This window comes from Filicampus tigris, chromosome 19 (assembly GCF_054856515.1).
Source record: "Filicampus tigris isolate MCC_2025a chromosome 19, RoL_Ftig_1.0, whole genome shotgun sequence".
Classification (NCBI taxonomy): Eukaryota; Metazoa; Chordata; class Actinopteri; order Syngnathiformes; family Syngnathidae; genus Filicampus; species Filicampus tigris.
In genome coordinates, this window is record NC_141235.1 from 10,641,682 (window position 1) to 10,659,000 (window position 17,319).

Sequence of the window (17,319 nt, forward strand, 5' to 3'; positions counted from 1 at the left end):
AAACATACAGAGGTCAAAAGGTCACACTACCGGGAAGACTCAAAGTAAAAGTCAAATATTAAAAATAAATTAGTAACCTTGGCTTGAACTGTTTGTCCTAAATACGGAGGTGCCCCCATATTTGGATGAAGACAAATACAACTCAACCGCTTAATTATGTTACGTTCAAAATGTTTTTTGTTCGTTACTTATTGTAATACACGAGTGGCTCAACAATTTCTGTGTATGTTTTCACACACTTGGCTGGTCTGGTCTGATCCTGGTAATGTGATGTTTAAATACACATTTTAGTATTTTACACTTATTGGTAATAGTAAAACGAAAGTATCCAACTGAAGTTACAACCCACAATGTTGAAATGTATTTCTTTTAGTAACTGTGCATGTCTTAGGTATTTTCCATGGGTTATTTTGACATTTTGATTTCCAGCATTTCTCTCATTTCTGGTTCTTCTCCCACACGGTGGCAGTGTGAACACACGGAGGCGGCATCATGTACCAGTCGTACAGAGGAAGAAGACTTGCGCACACAATGCACTGCACGGCTGACAAGGGTTGCGTCTCCCCGATGTCCACGATACAATTACAATTCCGAGGAAACGCGTGAAAAGGAAGCGGTGGGGGACGCGGCGTGCCCCCCATATATGTTTTTTGCACACTGGATTGGGCCAGGAAGTGGAATCGCGAGCAAGGGACGCCGGCGAACAGTCGAACTTGTGCTAAACATTGGATCTAAACAGTGAAGGCTGCACGGAGGAGCTGCCCAACCCGACGGGGGTTGGCCGACACCCTCGTTTATGGAAATCGACACCGAGGCTTTCAAGAACGGGCCTTGAATTTTTGTTTCAAGTAATGGAGGGGGATCAGAAGCATATTTGTGCGTGAAGGACTAATATAACGTTATTACACGAGTGATTGTCAATAGTGGCTTCGCATTCCTCCAGTTTCCTCTGGAGGAAAAAAAGGATAAACCCCCGCTAGCTAACAGCTGGATCGGGTAATGCTAACCTAGCTGTGGTGCTAACGTTACGTCTTTCTTTTGATGGGATACAAACTCAAACCATCACTATCAGCCGTCAAACACATCGACAATTGAAAAAAAGAAACATCAACCAGGGAATATTATTCGGCCACGCGGTTAACTGTCCGGCTGTTAGTCGCGCGTTGCTAACGCGAAAAATACGTATTTATTCTTAGGTTGCTGTCTGAATATATTGTGATGTATTGAAGTTAGCCCCGTTCGTGCTATTTGAATTAGCAAATGCTAATTTGCTGGAGTCAACCCTAACTGAGTGCTTGGCAAGTGGTCGCGTTCATAGCGTTAATTGATGCACATTTTACTCCTTCGATCTGAGATTTGTGAGTGACTAGTGTCATTTTGACCTAATATTACAATGTCAGGACAGCCAGTGTGTTCGCGTTCCAATATTTGGCTTCTGGGCCTTCCTAACTAGCTAACCGTGTCATTTTTTTTGTGCTAGCACTCAAATAAATTGTCAGCAAATTGTTGACGGAAATGTTAGTTGGCGATGGCCTGATTTTAAACACTAAACCCACGTGAGACCGTTTAACTGGTTTTGTCATCAATCCAAGCAGGGCTGTCGTTGTTGTTTACATGCTTATTTTCCTTGCTAGCGAGCTAATGTTAGCCATTTAGAAGATGTCCTGATCGCGTTGATTGTGCTTCACTTCCATCGTGGCTCGTCGAAAATTATTGAAATGACACTCAAATTCCGCCGAAAGAAAGGCCCCGATGCCAATAGACTGTTGTCAAAGGAAGGGAAGTAGTACTATCCACTGGTTAAATTAACGCCATTTTAACTGGGGCTCCGAGTGAGGGCCCGGGGGGGCTGGTGTCATCTCTTTGCGGTTAGGTGCCACCTTCCACCGTTCCGGGGATTTGGACTAAGTGCCTTTGGCGTCATCGGAGTTGGACAAAAGGCTTGGAGGACATGGAGGGTCCGAGCCGAAGCACTGCATCCAGGCAGAGCCGCCGCTCTCGTTCCCAGCGTGACAGAGAGCGCCGGCGGAGGAGAGTCAACCTGGCCGAGGAGCGGGCCACGTCCCTGTCGTCTGGCTCCGATCGGGAAGATCGCGGGACCAACAGCGTCCTCGGTCCGGGTGAGAAAGAGGGCCGGCCCGGTTTTGGCCGACACAGACCACCGCGTCGGAGGAAGAGGGAGTCGGTGTCGTGTGAGGAAGACATCATCGATGGCTTCGCTATTGCCAGCTTTGTCAGCTTGGAAGCTTTGGAGGTAAATGTGTGCATGTTGACACTAGCTGGCATTTACTCTTCACCGGTGTTTCCCAACCTTTTTTGAGTCAGGACACTTTTTTACAGTAAAATAAATCAATAAATAAAATCTGATGGCACACCATCAAACAAAAATGTGCAAAAGGTGGATAACACAGGTTAATTGTTCATGTCCGTCACTATACATCACTGGCATAGATACATTATTTTAACTACAAGATTTCCCAATGCTGCATCTGGTTGGAATGACAACTTCAACATTAGTACAGCACCAACAATTTTGAAAATTGGATGATTGGTTACAGAGAGAATTTATTGTGTTGGAAAAAATTGTCTTTTTGGGGTACATCGTGTATAGGAAATGTTGTTTGAAAAAACGCCTTCAACGTGAGTGAAACAGTATTTATATTAACATTTCTCCTCAGCCATTTGCTTGACACTTGTCATCTTGCTAATAGATGAAGAAACCTTACTTACAGTTTTTGGACCGACTAAGTAAAATAGATTTTTTTCTGCAGAACACTTGATTAGCTCTCACGGCATACTAACTAGTTGGGTTCAGGATGACCCTAAAGCACACTATAATCTTTACGAATTAACTTAATTTGAGTATTTGTAAACCTTTGAATGCTGTTCGACATGTCAGTAATTTATGCAAAACGTGCTGTTCTCAACAATGATCTCAACAGCAAAATTGATCACAGATGTTTAATCTCAATAAATGTACCAATACATGTCCTGGTTCAGTTAAAATTGATGCTCAAACAAACCTCTATTATGCTACTGACATTTGGACATCATGAGACCCAGAAGACACCTAACAAGTGATCAACACTACCTCATCACTGAAGGCTTCAAACAGGATGTTCTCACGGGGAAGTGGTCATTGAGTTTAGACTGTTGCAGGGTGTCATAAGCAGGTTGCAACAGAGATAGAAAAAGACTGGAAGAGCCACAGAAAGGCCTAGGAATACAAGTCCTATGAGATTTTCACGGGTCAAACACCTGTTGTGAGTTTTTCTATTCAAAGAACAAGTTGTGCAAAAACTACTGAAATATTGAGCAGTTGTACATGTGTATCGCAAAGTGGAGAAGCTCAAATTAAAGTGCATTTTAGATTCACCCTGAAATTTCGCCCGGAAGCCCAATATCCCGAATTTAAGAGCAGTGAGTGCATGTGTGTGTGTCACAGTGAGGCGGTGTTGTGTTTTCTCTCGCCATCACACCCATTATTCTTGAAGTCCTCAACTTTGACACCATTCCTTGCTTGGAAAATGCAATCCACTCAGTAAGGCCATTGATGGCCTCAATTATTCATGCACTCATTTCGGGAGGTGTTGATAAGCTGCCAAATGGCTTTGCAAGAAAAATGCTTGTGGAACAATCCACACACCAGACAGTGATACCACTGTCAAGACATGCCAGCCACAAGTTTTTCATTTCATATGGCAAATATTTTTAATACAAAAAAAAAAAAAATCCCCTTTGAATGCATTGCACTAGTGATCATTGTCAGTAGTCGGAAATCATGAGTACATTATTGACTAATACATAAGAGGAATAGCCGTAAAAAGTGGATTGATTTGAACAGATTGGTGGGCGGTAAAGGATTACTGTCAGTCTTGATGCTAATTACAGCCAATCAGAGCATTACCATGGAGACAGGCACAAACGGGCTCTGCTGAGCCTTCATCAGCTGCTGTTCAACTGGTCAGTGGGATGCTTACGAGCAGACCTAAATCCATATCAAAGAGATCATTTAAATGAAGAAAGGTACTCCTGCACAGTGCTTGTGTCATGTCATTCAATTCTGATTTTATCTATATGGCAACAATAGTGCACCTTTCAAAAGGACATTTAGGGCGTACCATTTTGTCTAAAGTGGTGACGGAGAAAATTAGTTATTGACAACCGAGGAAATGTTGAATAGCTGAAGTTATTTTTCATCGTGTACGCTTGTTGATTAGACAGAATGCCTATGAAACATCCCCATGAAATACAACACATTCATGGTATTGTACACCATGGCGATGGTTTTCTTGTGATTTTTTTTCAGTGCAGGAACAGACTCATGGTGATGATAATCCAGCCTCTACATTATCATTGTCTGTTCTTTGATTTTTACCTGCATGTGTTTGTTCTCTTCAGATGGACTGCTCTATGAAGCCCAGCCAGCACAGCGACATGCTGGTAAGGAGGAACAAGGGCAAGCGGGGTCCGGAGGAGAATGGCGGGGGGCCGCTGTCTGAGCCAAAGGAAGACGTTCCGCGCAGACACTCTAGCAGCTGTTGGAACAAGAGTCGGAACAAGAGGAGGAAGCTCGAGGTGAGACAAATCTTTTGGGCTCTGGTGTCCTGTCAGCTGAGCTCCCAGTGTGCATAGATGGAATATTCATCTTAATTCGTATTCCACAAACGTCATATTAATCAGTGGGGGCAAAGAAAATGTTTGTCTTGAGTTCCGTTTTAAAAGGTTAAACACTATTTGGAGTGTCCTTTATAACCATTGCAACCACTAAAATGTCTCTCCTGCCCTAGGGACACCCATTGGAAACTGGCTACATTGTAAGTGCCAAGATTGAACATTGAACATAATGGAGAGTCATGTATATATATATATATATATATATATATATATATATATATATATATATATATATATATATATATATTTTTTTTTTTTTTTCAGAAAAGTTGCATAATGTGGTCTGTGTATTGCAAATGACCATGTTTTTTTTCTTTCTTATCTCAATTTGTTTCAGTGTGACACTGAGAGTGATGCTGGAGACAAGGTATGTACTGCAATGACTCACCTGTCCTTTCACATACAGTGGTACGAGGCACGGGCCGCTATCAGATTCTGATGATACTGTGAGCAAAAATATTGCAGGTTCACATAAAATCAGTTTTGCAATTACAGCTCCAAAATGTTTAATTTTTAAATGTTTGGCTAAATAACTTTTTTTTTTCATTGAATGTTTTCCAAAGGTACATTTGCAAACAAAATGATTATTTCCAAATTAATTCCCAAAATTATTTCCAAATTCATTCAAACTTTGGTACAACATAAAAATACTTATTTAGTGAGTAGCTACTTTTCTTTTCTTCTTCGCTTTGTGAAATAACACCAGAGTGGAAATGAACAGACGTTAGTCACGCTAATTAGCTAGTTATCTGCCTTGGTAGCTAGTCAATAGTATTTTATTTCACCAATTCTAGACACACTAACTCTCGTTGGAACTCTGGTTGGCAACATTCATTTTAGAAAAACAGCATTATTTTATTTGTCAAAGAGTGAAGGATGGCGTTCTCATATATGTGATAGCATTCCTCTACTAAGCTGCGATACCTTCACTAACTGCTAGCAAAGCTGCGTTACTCTCACTAACTGCTAGCAACAACACGGGTACTGACTACTATGAAAAAAAAACCTAAACAACTCATACTGCTGATGGTAATATTTAGTGGTTTTGAAACCGTGACTTTAAATCCACAACATACCTTGAAGCTGTTAGCTGGCCCATGCCTACCCGTTAGTCAAGCCACCACTATTTTATTCATGAAACGTCTAGCACACAGCTATATTTCTTGCTGTTGCCGTTAGTGTTGAGAGTATTTTGGCAGATTGAGATCACCTCATTCAAATACTTTGCGAGTAATTAAGCAATTCATGGTGTTTTCGACATTTGGTGTAATAAGCCTCTTTGACTTTTCAAGGCCTCGGACCGTGACATGGATCCAGTGTTCACAGTCAGCACCAGAAAAGGTTAGTGTCTCATTAAATGCTGCACCCACCTGACTGGAATCCGCACCAGTTATAACCATTACCTGATGCGTGAGGTTAAATTTAGATCTGATGAGATGATTGTCTCACAGCAAGGGACTTTTTATTCTTTCTCAAAAGGAAACTGGCCTATTTCCATGAAAAAGTTCTCACCATTAGACAAACTTGTTTATTAAATAATGTATTTGATGACCGATATAACCACTAGTCACATATTTCTTGTTCATGTGTCATATGTCCAACCGCAGTGATCTTTTATGCTACAGCTTGTTCACTGAGGTCTGGAAATAACTCACCTGGTCGTTTCCAGGTCACGTTTGAAACACAAGTATGACAGGGCCTTTGCTGTTGTGGGTCCAAAAATGGGGGACCAACTGCAACATGCCGAGCACGTTTTGACAAAGTAGGGCTGCTCGATTACGAAAAAAATATGAATCACGATAATTTTGGTAATAATTGAAAGCACAATTATTCAAACGATTATTTATTTTTTACCCAACAACATTTATTCACTTAATTTTTTTTTAAAAATTAAAGTGCAAATGTATAAATTAAAGCATGGTTTCCTTGTATAAACAAGCGAGTTAATTTGCTATGCACTTATAAATTGCCAAAGTAGTAAACTGCTTGGAGTAAAATGCCAATTTTGACAGAATAACAGACATGCTATTCATCTATACATTGAGACCTTTGTCTGGAGCCTTTTTTGTTTTGTTTTTAAAGTAACACCTTGTAGCTTGGAGAGGGCGGCGCGGCGGAGTAACTCGTGTTACTCGAAACAACTCAAAATTAGTATTAATCATCTTTTTTTTACGATTATGCCAATTTTGTAGTCGTGGAGTGTAATAATCGAAATCGTAATTGAATTTCGATTAATTGCACTGCCCTATGACAAAGTCAGAAATAGAAAGTACCCATATCTGTTTTCAAATGTAGAAAAGTAAAATTAAAAAGTCTTCAGAAACAGTAATACAAATAAGGTACAGATACCTGAAAAATCTACTTAAGTACAGTAACTAAGTATTTGTACCTGATTACCTTCCACTACTGCTTAGTTTTATATCCTGTGTGTAAAAAGGCCAACTGCTTGACACTAACAGTCTTTTTTTTTGTTTTAAGTTGTTGAGCCTCCGCCCTCGACCGTGGGCAAAAGCTGCCCGGGCATGCCGGCGCGGAGTGGTGTTCCGCGCTTGATGGTGACGCCCAGAGTTTCTGGCCTGGAGCGGAGTCAGGAGAAAAGCCTGGAGTCGCATTTCCCAGAGGCCGTTTCGTCTTCTACCTCTTCCGCCTCCTTCTCGCGCCTGCCTTCCCGCTCCCCAGCCTCAGCGGCAGGGCCGGTCCCCAGGCCCGGCGCCATCAACGGAAATGGCGGCCGCCACCACAACGGCAGCCCCCCTCTGTCCAAACCGAAGCCCTTCCTCACCTTGCCGGGACGGCCTCACACCCTTTACAACAGGTTTGTTTTACTTGTCACTGAATTAATTGAAATTAAGTTAATTGAAATATGCCAAAGAATTCAGATTATTGAGTGGGCTATACAGGCCACTTGCACAGCGTAGAAGAGCATAGGCACCATAGTCCCTCACCTCTGGTTACTAGTTGCAAAATGACTGTTGTTTTGGTCCTCAGGAGCAACACTCCAGTCAAACCTGCGTCTGTTGCATCGTCTTCATCTTCCATGCGCCCTCCAACTCCCTCCACCAGTGTCTCTATGTCCTACATCCGGGGCGCAGGGTCCTCGGGGCCCCTTCGGCCTCCATCTCGGGCCAACTCGGGGGCCTTGTTTACTCCCTCACCAGGCCTGCCTCCCCCTCCCCCTCTACTACAGGGCCCTTCCCACTCATCAGCAGCAGGTACAGTAAACATAGAGCGCCACGTTATTAACTTCAAACGTCACAAGGGGGTTTTAATTGACTTTCCCACAATGTAACGCCGTCCACCACAGACCAGGAAATGCTGCGGCAGAATTTAAACTCTCACTTCCTGAACGCACAAGAACGCGAGGGCAGACGCAGCGCTCCAGGGGCCGAAGGTAGTAACGCCGCCGTGGGTCGCTCCACTCCCGGTGGGGCGTCAGCCTCCAGTTCCACGCCGGGATCAACGGGTCGGACGTCCCAGAACCAGCCCAGCGTCCAACCGTTGGCCTACCAGTTCCATCAGCACAACCACCAGCACCAACATACGCACACGCACCAACATTTCACGCCCTTCCTGCACCCCACTGCCACCGCTCCGCCCCTGGTGAGGAGTATTCTTGACATGTGTGGAATTCCAGTCCACCTGGAATGTAGACGGAATTCCATATTTGTGTTGTTTAACCCTTCTGACACTTTTGCCTTTTCAGTTTGACAAGTACCCAGGCAAAATGGAAGGGCTGTACCGGCATCCTGTAAGTACCACTTTTGCCCCATTTTTTTAATGTTTTTTTTTTTTTTTTTTTTTTTTTTGCTTATTATCACACCTAAATGTTTAGGATAATGAAGACAATTTTAATATGGAGTGCCCAAGTAAATACAAAATGCCCCCACTAATCTGGGACTAATAGATGCCCAAGAAGGTTTATAATGACGTGAAAACATAAGATGTCTTGATCCCCAAAAAATCTAAAGTTTTGGAGTAGCCAAGTCAAAAGTCCAGACTTGTAATGTAATGTCAATGCTGTGGTTTGCCCTTAAAGGGATTATGCTCAAAATCTACAATATGACTGAGTTACAACAATTTCGCAAAGAAGTGTCGGCCAAAGTTTCTCCACAGCGATGATTACTCATCACCAGATGTTGCAAATGTTTGATTTCAGTTCTTGCTGCCAAGGGTGGCACAACAACTTATGTGCAGGGACGAAATACTTGTTCACAGAGGCCTGTTGGGGTTGGATTTTCCACATTTAGGCATGTCATATTTGCTTGCGCTGTCTTAGTCAGATATGAACGTTGGTTTGATGATCCGAAACATTTAACCAAAAAAAAAAAAAAAAAAAACAAATTAGGAAGGGAGCACATACTGTAAGATGCTTGATTGAATCTTTGAGTGGTCACGAATGTGTCTGTCATGACAGTTCTTCCCGCAATACCCGCCGCCGCCCTCAGTGCCCAATATCCAGCCTGTGATTCCTCCCACCGGGCCTTTCAGCTCCCTGCAAGGAGCATTCCAGCCAAAGGTGAGAAGAACTTTTAACATCTTCCATACCTGCGTGATGAAATCAGAAGTGGGCGGAGGCGCCTTGTGGTTCACTTTAACGCATTCAAAGAATCTGGCTGATGGCTCACCTCCCGTTTAGAAGAGGACGTGAGACTTAGTTATGGCCTCATGTCGATAACACTCATGACATAGTTGTACATTTTTGTCAATTTGGTCGGGCTAGAAGGGAGGAGGTGCCCTCGTTAAGCCATCATAGCTTTCAGGAGTGTGGAAGTAAAGCGGCAATCGAATGCTGTATTGCTTTATGGTCCAATCACTCAGGATGCATGTACGGGCCTGGTCTAGATACTGATATTGACTTCACTTAGGGCTGGGTGATTTGGCCTCCAAATAAAATTGGAAGTCAACCCCCCAAAATTCTTTACAATAATATGTTGTATGCGCCTCCACTAGTCAGGACACAGTATTCTGATTAATATTGCGTTTGTGGAATATGAGTTAAGCAATAAAATCCTCCGGTTTTTGTCCATGTCAGGGAGTGGCCGTTTTGCTACTTGCTGTCAGCTGAAAATGACATCACAGTTGCTCAAGGCTCAGGTAACGTCTAATCAGAAAACAGGTGGGCCCTGGTTGGTTGTTACCGGAGCCCTGAGCAACTGTGATGTCATTTTCAGATGACAGAAAGTGGCAAAATGGCCACCCCCTGAGATGGCTACAAATGGGTGGATTTAGCTGTTTAACTCAAATTCCACAAATGCAATATTAATCAGAATGCCGTGTTTTGATTAGTGGAGGCTCATAGAAATATAAAGAATTTTTTTAGGGTTGAGTTCACTTTAGTGGGAAAAGTAAATAGCAGTTACATTATTCGATAATATCCTGTACAGTGGACTCCCGGGACCGAGCTAGGTTGCAAAAAAACCAACAAAATCCTTCGTTGAATTAGCGAATACAAACCGTGACTATGTGGGGAGGTGACTGAGGTTGTACAGCGTATGCAACTGTTATTTATTTTAGAGTAATTTTCTATTGCATTCTCAAATATTATCTAAACATTTTATGCTTCCCTAAAAGTCTGGTAAAATACATTTGTGTTTTAAAGTGTGTTTTAATCATTTTAATGTGTTTAAAAACGTGTGTAAGGAGTATTTTGTTGCTTGAACTATTTTAAAAAGTTTTTGTATGATTTCTATGGTGAACTTTTACTTATCATGAGTCCTCGGGACATAACTCCCTGAACAGGAGATGGCTGTAATCAGCCAACCCTACTATCAGCTGTAGTGTGGATGTGAAAAGTTGTTGATTAGCTGATCTGCCGGCGGTGCCTGACGTCTTATTTTGTGCGACAGCCTCTTGTCCCTCAGGGAACCGGTTCGGATCTGAGCGCTCGCCTCGGGGTCGTGCCACACCACCTGCAGCCCAAAGATCACCGGGTAAGGACCACCTTGCTGCCAAGTCAGTCTTATCGCTTCTTCAGCGACATCGCAGTTTGCATCGCGCAACAATATGTGGCCCGTCAGGTTGTGCTCCCAAGCGAAGACAAAAAGCAAAGTCTTTTTTCCTATGCAGTGTGAGAGATGTGAATTAAAAGTGGTTTTACAACTGTGTTCTCTCGTAGCTAACTGATCCATTCGGGACATCGTTGAAAATCAGTAATGTAAGGACAAACAAATGTTTTGAATGCACTGGCTCAGCTTATCTCTTACTTTCTCACTGCTTCATTCACACCCACACTAACCTCACAACATGTTGGCTCGCTATTGCTCGCTCGGTGGCCTTGCACACCACTTAGATATTTCATATTTCATAATGCTTTGACTTCTCCTGTCCTCACTATGGCCGCTCTCACTTGTAATAGTGAAAAAGTTGTTGAGAGATGTCTTTATAAATGTGCATTGAGTACTAGTGATTAGCCAGGGGTGGGCAAAGTATGGTCTGGGAGCCACTTGCGGCCCGCTCTGTTTTTTTAATAAGTATTTACATCGTAAAAAGTATAGTAAAATGAGCAATTTTACATTGAGTATTTTATTTAATTGGTTAATTAAGCATCATCAAATTGAATTGTCAACAATAATGAGAATGAATTATTCTGTTGTTGAAATAAGATGTTACTTATGTTTTATTAAGTAGTTGGTGAATAAAATGTTTATGATAAACGACACAATAAAACAAATTAGACTGCATTATTATTTGATTGAAAAAATATTTTTCCATACCTCACCTGGCCCACTGTTTTAAAACTCAAACGTGGCCCTTGAGCACTTAAGTTTGCCCATCCCTGGAGTAGGCAGACAATCCGTCAAGAAATCATGTCTGATACCAAAAGGCAAGTTTGGTTGCTTAACAAAGCAAACATGTTTTTTTTTTTTTGTGGCATGCAGAAACCTGGAAAGTGGTGTGCTATGCATGTATACGTGGCCTGGATGATCCTGAGCCATCAGAAGAAAGTAAAGGTACGGCCCCGGTAGTAGGAACACTTGGACACGCTCCTCAAAACAGATGTTTGATTAGCATCTTTTCTTCCCGCAGCTGATGCAGGCTGATCCTCACAAGTTGGACTTCCGCAGTGACCTGCTGGCCCGTCTTCCTGGAGCCGGTGGACTTGGCCCCATGGGGCCCATTGGAGGGCCCCTGCCTCCAAATCACGACTTGACTAGACCTCCCAGTCTCTTCTCAGCGACAGGTGCAGCCAGCCAAACAGCACTTGTACATTTCCTATACAGACGCTCCCCAACTTAGGAACAAGTTACTTTCCAGAAGGCTCTTCGTATCTTAGTGTTTTTAAATCGTGATTAGTTTTGCTTTCATCTCTACTGTTGTAGTTTGAGTGTGTTTTTTGGAGTGAGTGATTGAATGTTTATTTCGAACATGCTGTACGAGAAAAAAAACTAAGTGCCCTTCCTGCAGGTGCAGTCAATCCGTCCTCGGCGCCTTTCATCGCCCCATCAGCACCGCACTCGTCTTTCCTCGCCCCAGCTGCACATTTGGGTAAGAGTGCCGTCTCAATTCTACAGTGTTGCTTCGGTTCACTCATTTGAAAGACTGGCTAAATACATTGCAGTCTAAATAAATGTAATCTGATTAACTGCAACGTAGGAAGCCTGTGGAGAGGAATTTGAAACAGTAATAGTGATGCATATATGCGTACATATTTTAGATCCATATGGCCGATCTCCACCCTTTACCCCGCTGGGAGCCCTCGGTTCTGGTGCCTTTGGAGGACTCGGAAGCCCAACACTCGGTCAGTCTCATTGTGTCCCTTTTCTTGCAAATTGTTGGCTTCTGCTTGACTTTAATAAACCTCACACTGGCCTCATCTTGACAAACAGCAAGCTGTAGGAGTGAATTTTATGTTAAATATTTGCTGCTTTATATGAGCTCAGTCATGAGTTTTGATAGATGTGAAATACAACGGAACCCCTTTTATTGTTGGGAATACGTTCCAGACCCAACAAGTGGTGAAACTTCGATATAGAGAGACCCTATGATTTTTTTTAAATATAGTTTTACCCCTCCCACAGGCACATTTTAACTTACTAAAACACACTGAAACTTTTAAAATTATTCCTTAGCACCTATTCTCACTTTCTTCCTCACACTATTCTCCAAATAAGAGGTTAGGTGTGCTTGCTTCTAGTTGTTTTTGTTACTCCCAGTGGAAGTGAATGTTAAACTGGCATGAAACAAAAGTCAATTAAACACTGTATATTGAATAAAGTCTACTATCACAATCTTAACATACAGTATGGTGAAAAAAATCCATAACACATGCTGACAGAAATTAGCTTAGATGTTATAAATGTTATTAATTCTAAACCTTCAAACAACTGCAACTTTAACACAGATGGAGCAGCAACACATACAACTATGAATGTGGACTTTCTAGTATACTGTCAAAACCCATCAGGAAAATGATCGCTTAAAAAAATCTGTTGATATCACAAGGGCACAGTGTAAAGTACCATGAATTCAAAAGTAATGGGCAAATTCTGGTTTGCAGCAGGCTCCATGTTCGGTCCTAAGGACACACCTGCCAGCGTGGTGGGAAGCTTGTCCAATGCTTCCAACCACCACGAGCCGTGGAACCGCCTCCACGGCACACCGTCGGGCTTCCCGCCGGGCCCCAGCTGGGCCAAAGGAGGCGACAAGCGAGACGAGAGGGATCGCGCCAAGGATGGCGAGCGGAGAGACATACCTCACATCAAAGATGAAAAGGACAGGTAGGTCATCATTTTTTATCTACAAAATGCTCTGATGGTTGTTTTGGATTGGCATTAGGATTATATTGGGTTCCTAGGATTTTTTTTTTTCTCCCCTTGACTCAAAGGAGTTTGTGAACACCTGAGCTGATTTGCCATAATTAACTGTGCTTATACTGTGTGTTTTGCAGAGACAACACGCTGTATGGCCGTCCACTTGTGAGGATGTCTCCTGTGGCGCCCTCCTTCAAGCCCCGCAGTAGCACCCCCATCTCCCACATCAACGGACACAGCAGCTCCTTGGGCGGTGGAGGCGGTCCCGTTGAGGACATGACCCGCGGTCTGAACAGAGACAGAGAACGCGAGAGGCCGCTGCCGACAGTGTCTTCACGGGGGCTTCCCCTTGGCTCTTCCACTTTAGTAGCAGACAGGGACAGACCGCGGTCTTCCTCGTCCTCCGTGCTCAACACCCCCCCACCCGGCAGCCGCTCGGCCCAATCACCACTGGACCTTTACCCCCGCCCGCTAGGCCCGGCAGCACACGTCCATCACAGCGAACACTCCCAAAGAGACGGCTGCCACCCCACATCCTCGGCGGCTTCTGCCTCCGTCACTTCATTATCTCAGGCTAAGAAGTCTGATCGGACCACGACGCCAGTCTCCAAGCCCCCCCTGATCCTGGCGCCGGTTAAAGTGAAGGAGGAGCGCAAAGAGGAGCCAGAGCACATCCCCATCTCCCTGCCTGCCCCGCTACCCAACAACACTTTTGACCGCCCCAACAGCCACCCACACCACCACAGTTCTGGTACACCCTCGTCCTCTCTCTCACTGACTCCCACACCAGGTGTCCCCCTCCCTCCGCCCACTCCCAACCCGCCTTCCCACCTTTCCCTGCTGGATCGCTCTCGGGCTATTGAAGCCTATTTGGGCAGCGCGGCGGGTTCCGGTTTGGTCATGGGCCCAGGCGGGGAGCGTTTCACTCACGGGACACCGCAGGGACCGTCGCAAGGTCCCCACAGCTTCACCTGGGATCCCTGGAGAGAACTCGCTGCCCACCAGCATCAGCAACATCGAAGAGAGGCAATGGCACTTCGTTCCGACCCGCACCTCACCCTGCGTTCTGATCCCCACCTGGCGCGGCTCCTCCAGCACCAGCGCCTCCTGGAGGCGGAGAGGGCGGCGGCCGTTGCAGCCGCAGCGAATGCGCCTCACCACCCTTCCACATCCACTGCCTCCACCCAGGCGGTCCGCCAGGAGCTCGCCCTCATGGCTCACCACTTCGACCGGCCTCACCAGCTGGGACCGCCGGGAGGGGGCCTGATGGACGAGGAGCAGCGTGCACAAATCCTACGGGAAGACTTTGAGCGGGCGCGCTTCTTCGGCATGCACCCCCACCTCCCTCCCAGCTCCCACCTCTCCAGCCCCTCTCATGCTGCTACCGCTGCTCACCTGGAGCAGCTGCACCCTGGCCTTCTGTCCCACCACCTGCCTCCAGGGGCCGCCGCTGCCGCCGCCGCCTCCCAGCATCACGCGTCTCTGTACGCGCGTCTGGGCCCACTTAACACTCACCACGTGCCCAACGGCATCCTGGCGAAAACGCCCGCGGGTTTGGTGGGGGCTCTGTCAATGGGGGCGCCGCCACCTCTCATTCCGTCCATTACCAGCCGGGCGTCCACACCGCCCCGCGGTTCCAGACTGATGGGCCCTGGCGAGCTGACGCTGTTCGGCGCCCACAAAGACGGAGAATCCAGATAGTACAGGTTGAAGGAGATGAAGGGAAATGTCAGGATCACTGTGCTGCTTGCTAACGCAGTCTCTCACACAAAGTAGTCCCAGCGAGCGGAACCTAGCTGCTGGTAAAGATGCAAGACTCACCGAGGTGTTACTAGTGCAATTTAGACTACATTATGGTTTGAGCATTTATCCTGGATATCCATCTTTGCGTGTGTTCTGGTATGCTCTTTGCCTACACTAGTAAGATAATTCAGCACACTATTCAGAAGAATAAATTCTCAATAAAGCTATCCGAGCATTTATTCGATATCGTTTAAGGTCCAAAACTGCATTTGTTGCCAACGACAAACATCTAGACTCAGCTTCACTACTAGTACTATTAGTGCACAGGTTTGCCTCACTGGTAACATGTAGTTGTCCTGTAGCTGCCCTGCTATTGTAAAGAGCTACATGGACCTGAAAAGGATATCAAATTAATGCTCAACAGCTTGCCACAAAGTCGTTTGATGATTTGTTCATTATCCTACTAGAATTGTCTTACTAGTGAGAACAAAGTGTACTAGTAAGTACATGGACTTGAAGCTTGATATCAGGGATGTCAAATAAATGCTCAAACGACTTTCCATGCTACATTGGGTGCATCTGACTAGTTTTATTTTCTGTGAGCAGTTGGTTACTGCAGGGCCGTTGTTGGCGGCACTCTTTCTGTTGACTTTTAAACAAGCCTTTTTCCGCGTGGATCAGCAGTGACTTCCAGAGGCATGAGCACCTGAAGATGTGTCAAGAATTCAGATTCTCATAAGGTCAAGTCTAATAATCCATAAAATGTGGTGCTGGGGAGGAGGGTGTGTAGACATGAAAAGGTTAAAATTGGCACGTTGTGTTTGTGTGTACGTTCGTCATTGTGAAAAGACAATACTGATGAGACCAATCCATGAGTCAGTATTGTACCTCAGTTTCTTGCTTTACCCAAAAATCAAAAAACCCCAAAGCCTCAGCGTCATGGAACATGAGATTCATCCCTTTTCGGTTTGTTTTTGGGCATGTTTTGTTCCCCGAGGATGGATGGCGAAATGAACTGTGCAACGCTGTGTTCACTTACACAGCGTTTTAGAGCTTCCTCCGTTTCCCACTCTCCTCTGGACTATATGAGCAGGACCAGATTATAGTAGTCTAGACAAAATGCCTTTGTAATTATTATTCTTAACATTATCTTCTATAATAATAAATATATTCACTGTTATGTTATTGTCATTGTTTCAGGTATGCACCAGTACTCTTTCTCCCCCCAGGTAGTAATACTGCACATCTTTCAAAGGCTTGCTTCACACTAAAGGTTGAAATGCTGGTGAAGAGCAGCCTTTGGACTCTTCAAGGATCTCATCTATGCCTTTATTGCGCTCACAGGGAGATTTGACTGTGTGCCCTTGCTTTGTGTGTTCTATCCATTTGGGACAATGTTGTAGAGCTTTGTACAGTAAGATTTGGAAACAGTTTGTGTCGCTGACAAAAAAAAATAAGTTATATACATGGATGAGTGGTACATCTGCGGAAGAACGGAAAAGGCATACAAAGGACATCCACAGTGGACGTAATGAGGGGGGAAAGACTGGGTCGATTATTTTAATATGACCATTTTATACCTTTCCAAACCCTCCCCTAGAGACCACAAAGATTAATTATTAAATGAACTGTTGTTTACTCTCTCGTGTGGGTCATTTATTCTGGTCTTGTAAATAGGAGGCTTTAATAGTCATTCATTGAGTAAAATAAGTAATGAAAGGCAAAAATGTCAAACTAACTTAATACTCACAAAAACGACTATACATTTAGTCCCTGGAAATCTGTTGTAGCATGCATATGTATAACTACTGTTAATGTTATGCTAAGAGGTTTGGTTACAAAAAAAGCACAGTGTCTATTGAATGTGAAGCAAATTTAACAATAATGTGACAGATTTTTGCAAAAATGAAAGGAGCAGTCCCATTTAGCAAGAAATATAAAGTAGATACAGTGATGCGGCAGGCCGGATCGTAGGTGTTTTTCTCCCTTAACAGAATTAAATAAAAATATAGTTATTTAAAATACATCATGTCAATTATTTTCTAAATAAGTGCAAATCGTGCTTGAGTTCTGAATTTAAGCGCATATTCAACAGCAAATTCGCCAACATTTGAAAAGTCGCGCCGGTTAAGGTATCGCGAGATTTGCG

The 17,319-nt window shown here is 44.2% G+C and overlaps 1 protein-coding gene across 3 annotated transcripts; it reads left to right on the plus strand.

Moving 5' to 3' along the window:
- The first annotated feature begins 496 nt into the window (after positions 1-496).
- Positions 497-16,808, plus strand: fbrs (fibrosin). 3 transcript variants are annotated; one of them, XM_086016979.1, is made up of 18 exons: positions 497-2,254; positions 4,402-4,578; positions 4,791-4,817; positions 5,015-5,044; positions 5,970-6,018; positions 7,156-7,492; positions 7,666-7,889; positions 7,982-8,277; positions 8,381-8,425; positions 9,092-9,193; positions 10,524-10,607; positions 10,793-10,831; positions 11,556-11,627; positions 11,704-11,857; positions 12,082-12,162; positions 12,332-12,415; positions 13,178-13,394; positions 13,565-16,808. In XM_086016979.1, exons 1-18 carry the CDS (start codon positions 1,952-1,954, stop codon positions 15,126-15,128), a joined length of 3,885 nt encoding a protein of 1,294 aa, XP_085873105.1. In that variant the 5' UTR covers positions 497-1,951; the 3' UTR covers positions 15,129-16,808. The 3 variants fall into 3 exon arrangements, with proteins under 3 accessions (XP_085873105.1, XP_085873104.1, XP_085873106.1); XM_086016978.1 differs by having other exon boundaries at positions 498-2,254; positions 13,175-13,394; XM_086016980.1 differs by lacking the exon at positions 10,793-10,831 and having other exon boundaries at positions 498-2,254; positions 13,175-13,394.
- The last annotated feature ends 511 nt before the right edge of the window (positions 16,809-17,319 follow it).

Bases quoted from the DNA above. Each gene is read 5' to 3' on its own strand.
- fbrs (XM_086016978.1), top strand. From the start codon at position 1,952: ATGGAGGGTCCGAGCCGAAGCACTGCATCCAGGCAGAGCCGCCGCTCT. The intron at 9,194-10,523 runs GTGAGAAGAACT...TTTGTGCGACAG, and splicing joins AAGGAGCATTCCAGCCAAAG to CCTCTTGTCCCTCAGGGAAC. The intron at 11,628-11,703 runs GTACGGCCCCGG...TTCTTCCCGCAG, and splicing joins GCCATCAGAAGAAAGTAAAG to CTGATGCAGGCTGATCCTCA.